Source organism: Apteryx rowi, unplaced genomic scaffold (assembly GCF_003343035.1).
Source record: "Apteryx rowi isolate R43461 unplaced genomic scaffold, aptRow1 scaffold_150, whole genome shotgun sequence".
Lineage (NCBI taxonomy): Eukaryota > Metazoa > Chordata > Aves > Apterygiformes > Apterygidae > Apteryx > Apteryx rowi.
Window position 1 is genome coordinate 784,377 of NW_020447753.1, and position 12,357 is coordinate 796,733.

Below are 12,357 nucleotides of genomic sequence, written 5' to 3' on the forward strand. Positions count from 1 at the left end.
CCAAATACACAGAAAACAGGCAAAAATGGCAAACAATCTAGCCAAGCCTAGTTAATTAAGAAAGCAAGGAAAAGTAGCAGTAAATTTATACCAGTGTCCAATGGCTAACAAGGAAGTGATTTTCAGTTGGTTGACAATATATTCAATTAATGGAGTGTTCTGGATTTTTTTTTCCTCGAATTCCCAACAGACAGTGGCAGCTACTAACCATGTTTGTGTCAACTTCTTAAGTTCATATCCCCCTGCAGGCCTATAACCACAAAGTACAGGCATGGACAGTATTTCTTAAACTTTTCAGTTCCTTTTCTGTAAATACTCTTATTTAAAATTTTATCAAGATGAACTGATGAAAACAGTGAAGGATACATGGGCTGTTCTCAAATATAGTTTCCAGTATTTTGAAATAACAGAATTTATAGTGATTGTTTCTCATCTTTGATTTCAGAAAATTTACAATAGTTCCTTCTTTTTGAAGACAGAAGGCAGACTCACTTTTCTGTAGAAATTTCCAGTCATGATAGAGTTTCTCCCTCTATCACATATGGCTACAGTTCCACCTGTCACCAAGATGGAAGGAATTCACAACTGGAAATTCTGCATCTGTATCAAGAATAGCAACCTCATCCTCTCTGCAGAATGGCAGCTTTGCACCTACACATGCCTTTTTTTTTTAAAAGCAGTATATTCACTTTCTTAGCAATATACCCTTAAATGATTCCCCATCAAAAACCAAATTTTTATTGCTAGAAGTGAAATGAAGCAGCTCCCGTATAGAAAAAGTTATATTTACAGTTTTATTTAGCAGAGTTAAAGAGCAAACAATTTTAACACTGTTGTTGAAAAGTGTTTTTACCCAAAGTTGCCAAGTTCTAATAAGTTATTGAACAGAAATGTAAGGCAATAATCCTGAACAGCCCATTAAGAATCACCCCATCCCCAAAGAATAGAGTTGATAAAGCTGGTAGAAAATTTATACTGTGACTGAGTCAATTTTCAAAAACCCTTAGACGGAAGTGATGAAAACAGACTTCCATTGTTGATTATCTTTAACATCTGCAGATGAAGGAATTTCTAAAGCACGCAAAATGTAAAGATGATAATTCCTGTTTCCAAGGGAACATTCAGTGCTTTGAATCCAAGAATGCTATGTCCATACACAGTGGTCAGTACATGACTATGCCAATACATAGATGGTAAAAGACAAAAATCGAAGATTAGAATTTTTTCCATTCCATGTCATCAGGAGGATTTACTTCTACCTTCCTTTTACCAACATCAGACCAGTTAGTGCTCAGAACTGTGCCTCCAGATTCCATCTGCAATATGAGAAAATATTTGTTTAATTTGTTAAAGGAATTTTAGTGATTTACAAGTCGTGCTTCTTACAGCAGATTGAATTCTTTAGTTTCATCAGAATTTGTCAAACTTCATTTAGAAGCAAGTTACACAGCATTTGTGTATATATATTGAATAACATTTGACAAAGCCATCATTCGCTAAACTTCAGCCCAAGCGTGCTATTTAACTCTACTGGATGTACTGAGAAGTTAGTTCATTAACAAGTAGCTTTTAGAGGCCCAGTCATGTTCTTGCATAGGAGGACTACAAATGAAAGGAAGCTGGTATCAGCAATTAAGAGAAATTTCTTCCTTTCATCCTGGGCAACTCTTCAAGCTCTAGATGAGCCAAAAATTATACTCCCTTTGGTAACATTGACTGAAACAAAGAGACCAATGATAAAGCACAAGCTCCACTGAGGCACACATTTGGATTTGAAACACATTCACTAGCGCATATGTTGTAGCATGACTTGTTATACCAACATCTCCAACTGAACTGCTGCTACTTATTGTAGGCCCAAGATTTTGATGATTAGAGGCTTGTCAATTCATGCGAAGCTTAGTAAAATGCGTCAATGTGCAAAAGCTACAAATTTATTTATAGAAACAAAGATTAAGGACTTACAAATGATTTGTTCATAGCACGTTTCACTTCATCTGTGCCATCTGAATAGATTTGCTGAAAGAGTTTATTTAAAGCAGCATCTCCTTCTAACTTTTCATTCTTCTCTTCTTCCTTGATCTCAACCACCAGTTTATCCCAGTTCCTTGTATAGTGAGAGGATGATGGATATAAGTGCTGGGTATCTGAAAACAGAAGCTTAGTTAACTAATTCTAGTATTTGGATTATGAACAGAAATGGAGCAGGGCATACAACTGGAAGGAAGGCTGCAACTGGAAATTCCTTGGGAAATGTTAACCTAAAACACAAAATGAGCACACACATGTAAACCAGCAATGAACAAAAARATTTCAAGAGTTTTTATATTTTAAGAAGATCCGTGCAAGATGAAATTGTCTAAATGCTAAGAAGCTTTCAAAATTATCAGGGGAATGCAAAACAGACAATGAAGTATCCACTGTATCAGTTTTTAAAAAGCTTGGCTATGGCTTTAAAACAGGCCATAACTACAAATCAGGAAGTGGCTGAAGAGAAAAAAAGATTGTCTCTTCAGCAATGATAAATGTTTGATAAAGTTGTTCTTAAGCATTACGACTCAATCCAAAGGCAACTGCAGTCAATGAAAGTCTTTCCATTCCACCAACCCTACATCATAGCCTTAATATCTAGCTTAACCTCTGATACAGTAATCTGCTCATATATTCTAAGGAGATATGGCACAGAATGAAGCTAATACAAAAAGCAGCCCTTAGAAATGGAAGGCATAGCGAGAAAAATGGGGAGAAGGGGAAAGCACCTTCTGAATATTATAAAAAAAATAAATAAATAACAAGAACCACACACCACACAGTAGGAGGAAGTTTGGAAGGTACTAATGTGGAAAAAAATTCTGAACAATTGAGTTGTAAAGTGTCAGTAAATATGACAGCAAAAACACAACTTTCATACATACATAAGTATACACACACCAACATATCCTATGAATTACGGAGCTTATAACCAATGACATATGAATCTGAAAATGCAAATCAGTTCCTCCTTACAGATAAGCATTGCAGTAACAACAATAAAGGCAGTCAAGAAGACGCCAGAGAACAGATTCATCAGCTGCAGAAGTTTACTTTTAAGTAAACAGAGTGTTAACATAACTTAGCCATTCAACAATGAAATGGCGGAGAGCAATAACACAAATAAGGCCAAAGTGAGGCAGAGGAGATTTTGGCCAAACCCTCCCCTCCTCCCAATCCCCACAAAACACCCACAGTGCACACAAAAAAAMCACAACATTCTAGGCTTACAGGAAAATTTGAGCTAAATTTCAAAAATATATGAAATCAGTAAATTATGAGATTCAGACTGTCTCAAAAATAAATTGTTAATCTGACTTCAAAAAAATGCAGAAGTGCTACTTTGCAAGAGAGGTGAAATACCTGAATGAGAATCGGTGGAAGGTAATAAATATTATTTAAGCAACAATAAGAACAACAGTGCAAAGCACTGCAGAACAGTGATCAAAACAGATAGCCAAAGAAATAAGCCCCAATGAAACTGGTGACAAGCACATGTCCTGAACAATCCATCAGGTTAATGGAAGCAATGTCTAACTTTAATAACTGAATTTTAGCAAAGCCCTATAAACTACTCCCGTCAATTGCTGGCAGTAAAAATGCCATTAGGCTTTGAGTTGTAAATATGAAGCTGTAATATTACCAATATTTAACACACCAAATGTTCTAAATAACTGTAAGAAACTTAAAAATGTTAAATCTGAAATACGTAATAGTTCAGAGAACAAACCTGGTGTAAATTGCTTTAACTTAGGAGAATCTCCCTGTCCCTCTAGCTTCTCCCATCTTACGGCTTCTGGCTTCTTCATTTTTATCTCAACCTACACAACACAAGACAAAGGACAAGTTAATCCAGACGCCAAACAGTTCAGACAAATAGTTTCAAATTAGTTGGATTTTGCACTAGTGAAAAAATAAATACGTTTATTTGAGAAACAGTCACTAATACAAAGCCTGCATTGTAAAACAATATACCTACTTTACAACATTATCTGACCTCAAGCCACATATCAACTAGACTTGTATGTGGCTGTATAGCTCTTGCATCAGACTTTTACCCTTTCTTTTTTAGTACCACTTCCTTTTGTTTATTATTCACTTTTTGTAAATTATGCTATCCCAAAGGTTAACTATTTGTCCCCATCTCCTACAATGCCAGGCACCAGGATTCTTAAATATTACCTTTTCAGCATCCCTTTCTTGCCAGTCAACTCTAATAATTCAATAGGTATTTTGAAGGACTGCAAAATATAAGTTTATCCAGGTTTAAATTTCATCTACCAAAAAATTTCATATCCAATGCGTAGTATATAAACCAGAAAAACAGCCCAGGACTATAAAGATCTTCCTCTTGCAGAAATTTAGAATCAGTATTTATTTGGTTCAACGGACACATACTTTAAGATTGCTAGAGGGAAAACTGCCTAGTACACATTGACAATATCTGCAATTAGAAGTGGATAAAAGTTGCAATTATTGTAGGAGTAAAAGTTAAGTGTAATGTCACACTCCTATTCACAGCTACACATAATCCCCTGTGGATAACCATATTGAAGTGTTTTTTTCCATGATTAACCTTATCCTTTGGCTACCAGATTACAAAATTGCAGAGCAGTCTGCAAAACAAGGACTGTCCAATGTCACTCCAGGTGACAAACTCACTTAAACTGCCACAAAGTTTGCACGATGGTATAGTGAGCTTGAACTAGTGCTTGCTGAACTTCAGAAGTTGCTTATTTGCATTAATAGCTCGGCAGAAGTGAGTTCTTAGTTCTACCTAAAGCCACTATAACCTGGGGATCCCTGCAGACCCAAGAACAAAGCCACCTCTGTAAAAGCTAACCCTAGAGATCCTAGCAACAAGCTCCTTTCACAGCATCACGTTGATCTGAAATTTGAACTTTATTTAATCCATTCCTCAAATCGGTTGCAGGTAAGCAACAGTCTAAGATGCATTATAAAAATAAAGAAATGAGCTAACTTAAGTTTCAAGGCTTTTATATGAACAACCATGCTGTATTTTAAGAATCAGAATATTCAATCTCTCCATTTTTTCAGGGATAGCAGTACACCATTACACGTCCCCAGACAAGTTTGCATACTTACATTTTTTGTTCTCAGTTAGTCAAGTGAGTGGTAGAAAGTTTAAGACATGAGGTGTGGAAAGCCCTTCAAAGCAGGGAAGAGTTTGGAAGTTTGCAAGTCCTACACCTACAGGTATTTGACTTCCTACTCCCTGTCCGTTAGATATCCAGTGTTTTTAGCAACTTTACAAGTCACAAATTAAGCATCAGGATATCACTTTTTAAAAAAGTGAAAGGATCTGTCTCAGAACCAAAAATAATCAAATACTAATCAAATACTGTATTACTCTAGTTGTTCAACCTACCATCCCTAAAGAAAGCCTACATTCCAAAGTTTAGTATTGTAATCCGTAAGGAAAAAACACAACTTTCTGTTGAAACTACACAGAGGAAGCATTCAAACACTGTGCCAGTAACTAGTCTACAGAGAGTCTGAAGTAATTAGCAAAACTTCCTTCACTGGACTCTCCTAAAAACACTCTGGAAATTACAATCCCAAAGTTCATTTCTGAACACCACAATTATAAGTCTAACGCTGTGCAATTAGCTTAAGGAAGCTAAAGTATTTATGTACCTATAAGACAAACAAGTAGTTCCATCAGTGTCAAAACCAACAGTTTTTTTCCTATGGATTTGGATCTCATGAGTCGAACATTTAAGTTAATTAATTTGTCACTTACAAAGGCACTAATTAGCTACAAATGAAACAGAAGTAATTTAAAACCACCTGCCTTCCCTCCACTTCCCCTATGTAACTCTTCAAGCAGAGTATTTCAGCAGTAACACACAGTCTGCTATCAGGGAAACAACAAGGATATGACTGGTCTAACCCAGTGAATCTAGTCCAGTCAAGCCAGAGTTAAAGTGAATGTACAAGCCGGACATGATGGTTAAGATATGCTTAAAGTCAGGAACAGATGAGGAATGTAACAGAGTTCAGAAGTCAAGCAGCTGATAGCATAACTTAAGATGTGGGACAAGGAACTGGAAGACTGAGGACCTGGAAGATATGACAGCTGTCACTACTGATGAAAGTCCTGATACATGAAAGTCCTGAAAGATGCTTCTCCCCAAACGAGTTTTCCTTCCTGCATGAAATCCCTGCTGTAATAAAGTACAAAATTTGAAAGACTTTCTGCCAGCTAAGGGTCAGCCTCTGTTATCTAACAAAATAAGAACTCTTCCTCCAGCATTTTCRCAACTGGTTCACAACAATTTACTGACTGTCCTATTTGTTTTCAGAAGCCTTTTATCAACCTAAAACTTTCATCCTTCTGTCAGATTTTTCTGAAATCATCCAATTGGTATGTTAAACTAGTAGTCATTTAGTACTATTTTAACTTTGTTTCCTACAGAAATGATCAGCTGCTACACGGGTCAAGTTGCACCATCCAAGAATTGGCTTAGAAGTGCAATAAACACTCAAAGCAATTTCCAGCGCTGCTTATTTTCTAAGCTTTCATAAGATCAGAATGTCTTCATTAAGGGAAGATTTCACATGCTAAGGAAACTAAATTACCAACTCAGTTGCACATTTAAATTGAGGAGGCCTTAATTTCAAGATTATTTTATACTCTGCTTTATAGTGCATCCCCCTACACAATCTGTAAGAAGTCAGAGTGAGGTCTTGATACTGAGATTGCTCAAGCCTATTCCACTTCAACTCTTGTTTGTTTGTCCCCTTATTTAGCTTCCAGTCTTACTCCTACTTCTCCAAATCCCTTCACCATCTCCCCTTACTCTTTTGCTACAGGCTGTCCACCACCATGCTTCAGGATCTTAGGTACAGCCAGTTTCATCCACACCAAGAAGGAAAGAATGGTCCTTAAAGAGAGATAACGCTTAGTGTGAGCTACTAAGCATGAACTTTCTCTACTCAGAATACAACCCTCCTCAAAGATCCCTTATAAAGGCCTTTGGCTATTCATGGCAGTACTCTGCCCCCCCCACACACACACCACTTCACTTTTGCTGCTCCAATAATCCTTCATCCTCCTTCTTTYAATTTACTAGTTCTTACACTTTCCTCTCTAAAACTGGTCCTAAGCCAGTTGCTACATGATAAACATCCCCAAGGAAAGGGCAACATTACAAACTAATTCCCAGTGGTTTTCTTAAATCTAAATCATTTCAACACCACCAAACTAGAATTCTAGACAGCTGGAAAAATGAGACAGAATGTATTTATGCCATGATTAAACCTCTATTCCGTCTACTTTAATTGAAGTTACTCATTAGGCAAAGTGGCAGGCAGTAGCAAAACTAGGGAAATCATTAGCTGTATACCATTATACAACCACACTTTCTAAAAATATAAAGCTATGAAATTCTGTTTGTGAAGAAGCATATTTCTTGAGAGCTTTACTTGATCCAAAGGGAAATGATTTTGCAAGTCCCAATTATGTGCACAAATAGCAATAAATGCATTTTAATGAACTTTTTAAAGCAGAAACTGATAGCTATCATACACACAAGCAACACATCAGTATGGACATTTATGCTACATCTAACACACAACTAGTTAGCTTTCTTCCCTCCTTTGAAAAAAAATGTCAGTACCCAGACAAGAAGAAATACATCTCACAACTTTTTGCCAACTACTTTGATTTAATATTTATATTTCATAAAATGCCTGCTTGTGTGCCTCATGCCAACTTTGGAATAATGGATAGGAAAAAATTCATTGCAAATTACATGTTTTGCATGCCACTTAAAGAAGCTGTCTCAGGCTCTTAACTGTTTTAATCAAATGCTACCTTAAGAACTCTCATTTGTAACCAAGTATCCCCTTCCCCCCGCCTTTTTTTAATGTTCAAAGTGTTCAAGCACATAAAGCTTAAATAAAATGTACATCCTGATTATTCTAGAACTTCAAGAATGCTGTACATTAAACATGCAACAGGTGCTCAGTGTAACTATCCAACCCAATCTCTCATAGCTATGCCTCACTCCTTCCTGAAAAAGYTAGCCAGAGAATGCAGAAGTGCAACGCAGGAAGAAGCGCTCAAACTGGCATTCATCAGAAATATGAAGTAAAGGACAATGTAATTACTACAAGAATGCTATCTTATACGCAAGATTTGCAGCATATATTCCAAGCTTACTGCATACAGCAAAGAGGAGTATCTCAATTTCTCTTTTATTCCTACAAGCTCTAAATGGGACCCTCTCCCAGCCTCCTATTTCAGGAGCTCTCTGATTGCTTCTCCCTACTCCTTCAGGGAAACAAACCTGTACTCCCCTCCTTACTCCTTCCCTTTATGCAGATGTTGTGAACACACTACTTTTCCCATCTCACTCAGTGTCATGCCCATTTGCTTTCCAGATTCTTCATTTTCCGCCCCCCCACATACTACTTATTGCATACTTGCATAACAACTAATTATTAATATTGAGCTAAGACAGACATCTGTAGGGAAGACTTGCTAGCTGAAGTCAGTCACTTCATAAAATAAAGACAACTGTTTCCCTCAAAGAATCATGTAGGTTGGAAGAGACCACTGGAGATAGAGTCCAACACCCTGCTTAACACAGGTCCAGTTAGAGCAGGCTACTCAGGGCTGTGTTCAGTTGAGTTTTTTTGAACATCTCCAAGGAAAAAGCTTCTCACCTCTCTGTGCCCCTGCTGTAGTGTCCCACTCCCACTACAAAAATTTTTCCTTATATCAAGTCAGAATTTCACATGTTGCAACTGGTGCCCATTTATCTGAGAGAAACCTGGCTCCACCCTCTCTATATCCTCCCATTAGGTAGCTGTGCACAGGAATAAGATTTCTCCTCAGCCTTTTCTTCTTAAGGCTGAACAAACCCAGTTCCTCAGCCTCTCATCGTAACACACGGGCTCCAGCCCGTGACCATCTTCACAGCCCTCCACTAGACCTGCTMTGCTGTATCAGCATCTTTCTTGTACTGGGAAGCCCAAAACTGGACATTGCACTCCAGATGTGTGAAAAGTTCAAATGCAAAAGTAATCCACTTTCTGTTGTATTTTCTTAATTTAGATTTCCAATACTTTGGGCCCAAAGTGAGCAAAGCAAAAAGGAAAAGCCTGAAATTTTGACGGAGAAATTCATACAATAGTAGTTTGAAATATTGTGAGAGAAATCTACCTCTGAATAAGAGCAGAAGAGAGTCAAACTGGGGATTCATAATCTAGAAGAAATCACATCAATAGTGTGTAGGAGTTTCTTCTCATAAAAATAACAAGTTCCTTTTTAAAAAGTAGCAGAGATTAAGYCAAATATGTTTGCAGTTGAATCCAAACCCTAGCTACAAAAAGAGATGCCAGAGTTATTCTCAGAAGCTCATCTAAAATATTTCATTAATAGTACAAAGAAAAAAAAAGTCTGACTTTAGAAAGGAGGCTGGAACAAAAGATCATTTCATCTAGTTTTAAGAAGGGCTTTCTCCCCTGAGATACAGATAAACACAACACTAATTAGCCAGCATTAAGTTCCTAGGCAGAGCTTATTGCTAAAAAAAACATAAGCCCCCGAAACTAGGTTTCACTTGAACTTATGTTCTGGGACAGACATTTCCAGTTTAACCAAGAAACATTAAGAGGGAAAAGAATTTTTGCCCTCCTCTCTAAAAGAAGATTCTGGTGAACACTGTGACAAGTTATCAGGCATTTTTTCTAATTTCTGTTGTATTTTACATTTTACAATTCATGCTAATGGTATGTTTTCTTACCATTGGYAAATCTGTGTCAAGCTCTGATCAGATGGACGAGGGAAACCAAAACTGGCAAAGTTAGAGCAGTAGTTCAGCCATTAATTTCAAGATGTATCAAAAAACCTATCTTTTTCAATGATGATTTGCTATACTAAACATATGAAATACGAGAATTCAGGGTTTTCCAATTAACTCCTTTATAATTTACTGAACTAGAAGACTGACTGCTTTGTCTGACAAGGTAAGTGTTGAGAGTTTGCGCTTTGTGATCATAACAAGTATTTTGCTACTTAAATTTAGAAGGAGAACAAAATACCACTATCTTCTAAAAAGATATGAGCTATTCAAACTTACCTCTAAGATCATATGTACATACAGTCTGGATAGCCCCATTATTCAAAGACCTTTCATAAACTGTTTATACTCTAAATTTAAAGATCTTTAGTCCTTACCTTTAAACAAGCTACACTGAGATGAAAATAATTCTGTAGTGTAATCTCAAATTAATAAAAATTAAGAAATTTACTTTATAGAGAAGATACTGCAACAGAAGGGACTTCATGTGCAACTTTCAACTTCTTCGCCAGCTATGTCCTATGGAGGTCAACTGAGTATACAATGGTCAAAGTGTCCTCCCTCACTGATATTACATAGCAGCCACCTGTTAGAATTTTTAATTTTACCAAAAGATCTTCCTACACTGATACTGATGTATCCATAGATGTCTTTTCATCCTCAATGTTTAGTTATTCTCACATCCACTTTCTCTCAAGACAGAAAGAACCCTTATACATCATTTTCCTTCATGTATTTATACAAAGCATTGGCACTGACTTATATGCTTGTCTAAAATACAGTTCTCAGCGCATTAACAAGTTTATATCTGCCCCACATCCATCTGCATTCACAAAAGGGGGGGGGGTCAAGACTATTTAGAACCAAGTAAATATGATGCCAATCACTGGGAAGGCTTCTTTATGGTCTAGTCTGGAAACTGTTCCATCTAGCCCTACCTAAGAGATGGAAGCATTTTGGGAAAATATCCAACTCTTATCTTAAGTATCAGCTTATAATTTACAGGAAATAGTCAAGAATGTATAGGGGAGACATGAATCTGAATAAAAGCCTCCCACAGAAAACAACTGCATGAGACCAGGGAAGTCTGCATTCTAGTAACAGCAAAAAATTTGATGAAGAAATCCAAAATGAGAAAGTCTCATTTAAGGATTGGACTGCAACTGTAAGAATTATGCAAACTCAGTTAAAATAAACTTGTAACTCTGTTTATCTATTTGTGTACATGTATCCCTCAATAGAGGCTCTGACTACAGTCCAAGAGAGTGTGAAACAGTTTCATTCTTTGATTTTTCCTTTACATTCACCAACCAGTAGCAGCAGGCTTTTCCAGTAAGCTGCAGAGGATATTTCAGGGCCTGTAATGCAGAATGCTGGTTTGGGGAAAAGAAACATTCCACTGATGCACATTATCATATGCTTGGCATGAAGCTGGTGAGAATGTGCTTCTATCTCAGAGGTCTCTATTAAGTAACAAATGTCAGCTGTAAGACTGGGAATTTCTAAAACCCTCTCCTGTTTGCAGGACATCTTTGATCTTTAATTAAAGGAAAAGCTATCTTTGGTCAAGAAACCACTGTTAACAACTTTTTCAAATGGCTCTAAACTGTTGTAAGTCATTATTGTTTGCAAAAAGCTCAAACCACTAAATAGTGAAAGCTCACAGTAATCATCCCTGGACTAATTGCAGATGCAAGAGCAGAGGGAAAGAAAGAGACAGACACTAGCTTACGTTTCCTTCAAGATCATAAGGACACACGCTAAATCACATTCATCCTCACTCACTGAAATAACCCCTCCATCTCCTAGGTCTAAGGATAGGAAATCCCTGAGCAGAGCATCATTTAGAACACAACAGAATACCTAGAGAAACTGCTGAGGTTACAMAAGTTTCCAACAGACTACAGCACAATATTCCACTGGAGTCCCAAATATGCTACTTTATAGATCAAACAGAAGAGGGAAAATAAGGTGAGGCCAATTTTGCACTGAGAACAGTTTCAGAATCTTATCTCAAACTGGTTGATTTGTCTCTGTCCAGCAGGAAAGTTGAAAAACAAAACAAAAAACCAACAATTTTGTCTTAAACATCTTTAGTTACAAGCTAACACATTCATATTATGCTTTTAAGCCTTCTTCCTTTTATGAAGGAAGCACAATGATATACACACAAAACTACACAGCTACAACTTCCCAAGAGCCAACTTGTTCCAGCCATTACATTTTGGCTCCCCCTGCTGGAAATAAGTACAAAAACAAGTGACACCACTAATAGTTAACTGCCTTCTGTAATTGCAGAGCACAACATGTAGAGTTTCTCCACTTGACACCCCAAATGCAGCAATGATTGCCAAAATACACAAAAGCCTACCTACATATTGTGCATGAAGTCATACTACACAAAGGTCAGATCAGCTGCCATTTTTAAGACAACCTTTTTAAATCTATACAGTATTTTTGGAGCTGCTTCTCAACATTCCCAGGCTGCAGTTAT

General features: G+C 37.0%; 1 protein-coding gene across 8 annotated transcripts in view; it reads right to left on the bottom strand.

Moving 5' to 3' along the window:
- Positions 1-769: 769 nt before the first annotated feature.
- Positions 770-12,357, bottom strand: part of SUGT1 (SGT1 homolog, MIS12 kinetochore complex assembly cochaperone) — a 29,625-nt gene continuing 18,037 nt past the window's right edge. For 6 of the 8 annotated variants that reach the window (XM_026058960.1, XM_026058959.1, XM_026058958.1 and 3 more), the window contains 3 exons: positions 3,761-3,851; positions 1,966-2,147; positions 770-1,316 (listed from right to left, as the gene is read on the bottom strand). In XM_026058960.1, coding sequence (XP_025914745.1) covers positions 1,215-1,316; positions 1,966-2,147; positions 3,761-3,851 — 375 coding nt within the window. In that variant the 3' untranslated portion in view covers positions 770-1,214. The other 2 variants (XM_026058963.1, XR_003252366.1) reach the window with 2 other exon arrangements.